This window comes from Bidens hawaiensis, unplaced genomic scaffold (assembly GCF_021521415.1).
Source record: "Bidens hawaiensis isolate Kalapana, Puna unplaced genomic scaffold, B.hawaiensis_p1.1 tig00017670_1, whole genome shotgun sequence".
Lineage (NCBI taxonomy): Eukaryota > Viridiplantae > Streptophyta > Magnoliopsida > Asterales > Asteraceae > Bidens > Bidens hawaiensis.
Genome location: NW_027492668.1, coordinates 245,625 through 253,406, shown reverse-complemented (window position 1 = coordinate 253,406; position 7,782 = coordinate 245,625). Strand labels below are relative to the sequence as shown.

At 34.7% G+C, this 7,782-nt stretch overlaps 1 protein-coding gene across 2 annotated transcripts; it reads right to left on the bottom strand.

The window, feature by feature from the left end:
• Window positions 1–260: 260 nt before the first annotated feature.
• LOC143554395 (anaphase-promoting complex subunit 2-like) lies at window positions 261–7,465 on the bottom strand. Of its 2 annotated transcripts, none has more exons than XM_077044160.1 (15): window positions 7,063–7,465; window positions 6,004–6,093; window positions 5,685–5,916; window positions 4,564–4,802; window positions 4,183–4,496; window positions 3,366–3,779; window positions 2,267–2,468; window positions 2,064–2,178; window positions 1,904–1,992; window positions 1,652–1,771; window positions 1,475–1,563; window positions 1,290–1,371; window positions 666–842; window positions 512–580; window positions 261–433 (listed from the first exon to the last, which is right to left on the bottom strand). In XM_077044160.1, exons 1-15 carry the CDS (start codon window positions 7,300–7,302, stop codon window positions 311–313), a joined length of 2,595 nt encoding a protein of 864 aa, XP_076900275.1. In that variant the 5' UTR covers window positions 7,303–7,465; the 3' UTR covers window positions 261–310. The 2 variants fall into 2 exon arrangements, with proteins under 2 accessions (XP_076900275.1, XP_076900276.1); XM_077044161.1 differs by having other exon boundaries at window positions 1,904–1,971.
• Between the last annotated feature and the right edge of the window lie 317 nt (window positions 7,466–7,782).

The following is a 7,782-nucleotide window of genomic DNA, read 5'->3' as shown; positions in this document are numbered from 1 at the left end:
ATTTTGTTTTATGGAGGGCGACTACTCCATTTTTTTTCAATGTAGGTCCGCCACGGGAGAACCAGCTCGCTGTGGATGCGAGTGGCATTTAATTATCTCCATTATAATCAACAAAATATGATTCCAATTGTTTGTATCCATAACAATGAGCAAGATCTTACCTTTACTCAATTTAACCACAAATTTAAGTTTCATTAATCAACGTCATCTATAAATCATGACAAGTTGCATGTTTCTAATCTTTCAACCAAATTAACATAAAGTTATGAATATTGACAAATTTAAATAAACCATTTCCGAACATTTGCTTTTACTTCTTTATAGAATACGTTCCGTCTCTAAGCTCTAACTTCTCTTCTGCAACTAAGCCCGACAAGAAGCTTTGAAGTTGCTGGACTGATTTGTCGTAAACGGGAGGATTTGCACAAAATATCTGCAACATAACAAAAATATTCTTTTTTAAATGAAATGACGAAAATACCCTTGTGTAGTATCAGAAACCGTCGGTTACCTTGAGACTGTTATGAATCCGCTCCAGTCCCATGCTACCGACATTTTTAAGCATTCCAAAGATATATTTCTGTACCAAAAGTTGAACCATGTGACTATTAGTTAAATGAGTTAAATACCGTATAGTTGATATCGTTAATATATTAAAAATGTACCTCGAAGACTGTCATTTCTTTTCTTAACTGGTCTTCAACTGAAGCCACTGATGTTTCTGCTTCATCGTCTGCGCCCAACGCCTCATTATTTACGGTTTTGCCACCATCTGCCGTGCCATCCACTAGCGTGTACATGTGGTCAGTTGAGTCAGCACCTGCTGATTCAGCAACAATCCCCTACATCACATTAAGAAGTTAATAAAGTTGAGTTTGTTGGTTACTATTAGCTAGTGTTGACCAAATGTTGACTACGTTAGTTACTATTAGGCGTTAGTGTTGACCAAATGTTGACTACGTTAGTTACTATTAGGCGCTGGTGTTGACCAAATGTTGACTACGTTAGTTACTATTAGGCGCTAGTGTTGACCAAATGTTGACTACTTTAGTTACTATTAGGCGCTAGTGTTGACCAAATGTTGACTACGCTAGTTACTATCAGTTAGTGTTGACCAAACGTTGACTTTTTTTACTATTAGCGAGTGAAATGGTTGACTATGTTAGTTAGTTTTCTGTTACGTAAGTTAGTTATTTCTTATGTAACTCGATTATAATATTATATATAAAGCTATATAGTCTCTCTTTTGTAAATAATATAATAGCATACAAATGTTCATAAAAATCAACCTTTGTTATCCAGAAGTTTATCCGTCTTTGAAGAGTGTCGACAGGGACCCCAATAGCAGCTGCAAGATTCTTGGAGGTCCAACTGAAACAAAAAAAAATAAAACATACAAATAAGTTGTGTGAAATGACCAAAATACCCTTACTTCGCATATCACAGGGACAATTTGTGTAAATCAAGATTTTACCTTGTTTGATCCTGAAATTGCATAATGATTGAAGCATGTACGGGAGTGACCGTAAACTGCAAAGTCTTATCTCCGAATTCCAATTCCAACTATCACGTGAGTCAAACGTTTCCGTTTAATAAGTAATAACGATAAAAAAACAAATCGAAAATAAAGTTAAATAAAAATGTGACCGACCTTCACGGTACCGAGGTTTTTCTTCCATAGAAGCTTACGGGGAGTTTTGATTTCATGAAATCTTTTAGCATAGTCGGTCAAAAGCTGGTCAACAGCCTCTGGTAATTTCACATCCTCTTCCTGTAATTTTATATTTAATTAATATATAATTGAAGGTGTATATATATATATATATATATATATATATATATATATATATATATATATATATATATATATATATATATATATATATAAGTTATAAACTCATACCTGGATAGGTGGCCAGAAATTTGAAGATATGATCGAAGCATCAAGAATATCAAATGAAAGCTCATTATCTGAATAAATTGGAAACAATGCTAGAAAAAAAAGATGTATTAAGAACGGTGTTTGTTATAACTGGCATTATAATGTTAAATTTATTATATACCTGTTTGAGATGATTTATTTATGGTGGCTTTTACATTCGTGTTTGTTCGTTTTGAATCAATTAAATCATTAAGCATGATTTCACATTTCTGCATGCTGCTTTCACCAAAATGTATCTGAATATAATGATAAAAATTATAATATAATTAAATGCTAATAAATTCAATAACTGAAAGCCATAATAAGTATTTGCAAATCACTTACCTTAAGCAGCTCTAATGTCCGTATTTCAGTGTCAATGTCGTAATCGGTTTTGTTAAGAAGCTTTTCAGCTAACATAACACGATACTCATTTATTAACTGATCTTTTGAACCGATTATACTAACGATCATCCCGAGTACATCTACTTTTCTTCTGTACCTACTCCCCTTTAACGGGTCTGCCTCAACCGGGTCGGGTTCCCACCTAAAAAGGTGTAAAAATTTTTTAAAAAAAATTGACTAAAGGTGTTTTGGGCCAACCTGACAGACCTATTTTGACCCGAACCTAGGCCTGTAAACGAACCAAACATTCAGTGAACCGTTCGGCTTGAAGTTAGTTTATGTTCGTTTATTAATGTTTGCTAGTTACGTCTGTTTCTTTATGTATTCATTTTTTGTTAGGCCCGTTACAACTTAGTCTACTTTTGTTAGAGTAAAATATCACTCGTTACAACTTAATCTAGTTCTATCACTTTTTTTAGGCTCAACATATTAATATTCACGTTTACTTTCGATTGGTGTTTGCTTAGTTATGTTCGTTTATATTCGTTCATCTATGTTCAGTTATATTCGTTCATGAACCGTTCGTTTATACTAGAGGTGCAAACGAGCCGAGCTGCTCGAGAGCTACTCGAGATCGGCTCGTTTAAGCTCGATCGAGCCGATCTTAAACGAGCCCGAGCTCGAGCCTAAAAGAAAGCTTGCTTAATAAACGAGCCCGAGCTTCACTTATCGATCTCGAGACGGCTCGCGAGCCTAAACGAGCCGGTCATTCATATATTTTCTTATAATTATATATAATAATATATAAATATATATATTTAATAATTATTAATTGATATATATGATTTTATGAAAAAAAATAACTACATAACATATATTGTTTTCTATATAAAGTTATAATGAAAATACATATACAAATATAATTATAAATATATAAAAAATTAATTAGTAAATATTAAACTAGCCGAGCCCGAGTCGAGCTCGAGCTTGAAAAACTACGAAACGATCCGGGCTCGAGCTTTATAAATAAAAATCAAAACGAGCCGAGCTCGAGCCTGGTCATCAGCATTAATAAGTTTAATTATAAATTCATAACTACCGTTGGATGTCTATCCATGTTTGCTTGTCATCCGCATGAATATCATCATCAAGACTGTTGCTTTCTTGATTTTCTTCATCTCGGTTTAACTCTTCCAGAAGACTATCTCCGTTTCCCGGGCCGCTATTATTGCCACCTGTACCGTCAGTAAGCATTGTCACAATACATTTAATGGTATCTTTCCTTCCTCTTAAATACTCCCGAATCGGTTCACCAACAGCTTCTAGAAACACTCCTGCAGGGTCAATTGTTCTAAGTGCTTTTATAGTTGAAACATATTGATGCAATATATCGTTAGTTGACGCGCCGGCTGTCAGTAATCTGTATCTCAGAGCAGAGATGAACGAGTTGACAAGCTTCGAGTGTTGACCGGTGTACTCGAGACATTGTTTCAAATCTTCTATCGCCGGAGAACTGACGGCATAATTATAAACATTTGTTATTATAGCCTTAATTTTGAACTTATTGATTTTTAGTCCAATAGTTTCATATTCATATCAATTGTCCGGCCCACTAACTTCATCCAAAATTTCTGCATACTTTTTATTAAAATACCAACAATACCCTTGGACTATTTGTGTTACTTTAACATAATAATATCTTTAGGGCCCATTTAAAACATCACAAAATAAAAAAAATTAAGTGGGCCCCAAAGATTTTATTATTTTGAATAACACAAGTATTCCAAGGGTATTTTGGTATTTTTAATTATAACGAAAACTTTGGATGGGGTTAGTGAGGCAGTGAGCTGATTGTTACGAAAATAAAACTACCATATTCAACTTTGATAAGTAACAACAATATCTGGAAAATTAACCTGTCCGGATAATCCACGATGATCTCAAACAGTTTAGCGATTCTCAGATCTTGTAAAGTTTCATAAGCAAAATACTCCAATCTTAACTGCCATCTGATAATCCCTTCAGATGGTTTACCAGCTTTTTGATAGCAAGATGATGGAGTCGATGCTAAGGGCGATTTAGCTATTTCAGGACTGAGATTGCTCATTAAATCACCAAGATAATTAAGAAGTGTATGTAAAAACTGCAGAGGTACAGCCTGTATCCATCCCTTAATAGATTCCAAAACAGACGTTCGGTAATCATCGCCAGCTAGATCAAAAACTTTAGCCTGTAACGGTTCATAAAAATTTAAAATAAAAAACAAGTATTTAATAAGTTTAACATGTAATGTTTACCTTTAAGAGCAAGAATATTGTGGATGCGTATGCGTCTTCGGTCATAGATGTGAATCCGAGATTTCTGAGGTTATGAACAACCATTCCTATGTTTCTAACTAACTTGTTCTGCAAGGTTTTGTTTTGATCATAGGTTCCATCAATATCCATATTTCTAGGTTGATCGTCGTCTTCATAATCTCCCGCCATGATTGTACTTAATTCCTCTAATCTTCTTTTGAAGTACAGGTGAAGTATCTCTATAAACATGTTAAAAAATCATAATTTTTATAAATTTTAACTCGGTTTAAGTTATTATGGTCTTTAATTATTGATATTGCCAAATAAAAAGAGAAATCGCATATAAAAGTAACCAACTTTGTATTCATCTTCAAAAGGTTCAATCTTTCAAAGAATTCATTAACGGTAATTGATGATGTGGCAGCTGACGTGCCACTAAGTTTGACCACGTTGACTTTAAAAAAAAGAGAGAAATTGCATAACAAGGTAACCATTTGTATTCATCTTCAAAAGGCTCAATCTTTCAAAGAATTCATAAACGGTAATTGATGACGTGGCAGCTAACGTGTCACTAAGTTTGACCACGTTGGCTTTTTAAAAAAAAAGAGAAATTGCATAACAAGGTAACCATTTGTATTCATCTTCAAAAGGCTCAATCTTTCAAAGAATTCATAAACGGTAATTGATGACGTGGCAGCTGACGTGTCACTACGTTGACTTTTTTTTTTAAAGAGAAATTGCATAACAAGGTAACCATTTGTATTCATCTTCAAAAGGCTCAATCTTTCAAAGAATTCATAAGCGGTAATTGATGTAGTGGCAGCTGACGTGTCACTAAGTTTGACCATGTTGACTTTTTTTTCTGGCATGGCACTAACTTGCAAGATTCCCCTAAAAAAAACTTTTTTTTAATATTCAAGATTTTTTTATAAGATGAAAACAACCTGAAATAAGAATTTGATCAAAAGTGGTTACCATTTATATGCACATTGACCATAAAAAAATAACATGATGGACAACGTATGTCGATTAAAGTTTAGCACATGTTTTTTTAGAATTGAGGTAAAAGTTCGGTTACAAAGAGCAAGAAAGTGCATAATAAAACCTTTAGAAACACCTACCAGTAAAGTGACGTGGCATGGTGCTCATAAGAACAGACGAGACAATTAACCGATATTTGGAAAAGAAGATTTTCTCCATATCTAATGAGTACCCGTCTGTTGATGTATTACTTTCTTGGCATAGTAGTAACGCATTAACCAACATCGATAAACACTTTTCTTGGTATTGTTTTTCCCGTGATATTTCTTCCAAAGCTTTGCACAATACTAACTCCACCGCCTCCTCTTCCATCTGTTTTAATATATACCAATTACATAACTTTAAATTAAATATTAATAGCAACTGAATAATTTAAACAAAAACAAAAGCATATCATACATTTTCGTCATTAACTTCAAAGTCTGTGACGTTTTTATAAGCATCGAAATTCTTCCAAAACTTTGGTGCGTAAGTTTTCTCTAACGTGCCCTGCTTACATCAAGCGACATTAATGATTCAGAAGAGCGACAATGCAGTACATGTGGCAGCAATATAACCGAAATATGCATGCTTAAGCATACTAAAAGACGGAAACACGGAAGCCTCAGTGATATAGCATACACGAACACGTATTTGCTTCGCTATCGAATTACCGCTATGCCAAGTTTTAATTTTTATCTTTTTTAAAGTAAACATTTTTTAAACCAACTCATTTTGACCCGAGACCCGTTCTGACACAATCCCTTTCAACCCGAACCTGTCATCGCCCGAACCAAAATAACCTTTTTTAATCGATTTGTTTTGACCCGAACCAATATAACCTATTTTAGTGAATCTGTTCTAACCCGAACCAACATTTCTGTTTTGAACCAACCTGTTCCGACCCAAACCAAAATAACGGTTTTGAATCGACCCGTTCCGACCCAAACCAAAATAACCGTTTTGAATCGACCTGTCCTGACCCAAACCAAAATAACCGTTTTGAATCTACCCGTCCCAACCCAAACCGAAATAACCTTTTTGAATCGACCCGTCCCGACCCGAACCAAAATTAACCCTTTTTAATCGACCCGTTCCGACCCAAACCAAAATAACCGTTTTGAATCGACCCGAACCAAAATTAACTTTTTTGAATCGACCTGTCCCGAACCAAAATTAACCTTTTTTCATCGACCTGTTCCGACCCGAACCAAAATAACCCTTTTGAATCAACCTGTTCCGACCCAAACCAAAATAACCTTTTTGAATCAACCTGTCCCGACCCGAACCAAAATTAACCTTTTTTAATCGACCCGTTCAGACCCGAACCAAAACAACCCCTTTTCAAATCAACCCATTCCGACCCAAACCCGTTCCGACCCATGACCCAAACCCACCCGACCCGACCCATTTTCCAGTCCAACTATTCACACAACTATTAGCTAAACAACTTCAAATCCGAAACAAAACATAACATACCTGTAACGCCACAACAAACTGTTCTTCAACCAACGATCTAAGCCCATTCTTGCACAACCCACAAACATCCAACTGAAACTTGGAATAATAATCCGACAAATTAGCACCGTCACCATTAACAATCGTTTCTGTAACCAAACAGAAGCTGTTCCAGCTCTCTAACATCTCAAAGATCGAAGCTTTATTAACCGAATCAAAAACCCCCAAATTGCACACTGATGATATCGCGTCTACGGGCATTTTGTGGCGGATTTTGATCAGATTAAAAACCTGGGTTTAATAGTAAGACTAGTGAGGATCAATTAGTGTGCGAATTTGAACTAGTAGATGAATGAAGTCAAGAACCCTAAGTTTTTGCCGCCATTTTGGTGTGTATTCAAGTATTATGAAATCGGGTTTGGGTTAACAACAATGATTTGGGTGTTGGGTTATATGGAAAACAATTATTATTATATTATTATTATTATTATTTTATGAATATATTTTTTATTTGTGTATGGTATATATAATATGGTTTTGGTGTGACAAACCAAACATATCGAATTAGATGGCCGGTTAATTTAACAGTTTGGTTTCGATAAACCATACTAGTTGTAGACTCGTATTTATCTCTGAATTGTAAAAGTTAGACGTTCGGTTTAATTTACATGGCTGGTTTCTTATTCCAACTTGAACTAAATGCTAAGGTGATAAATTGTTGAAATTGGACTATTTGAATCT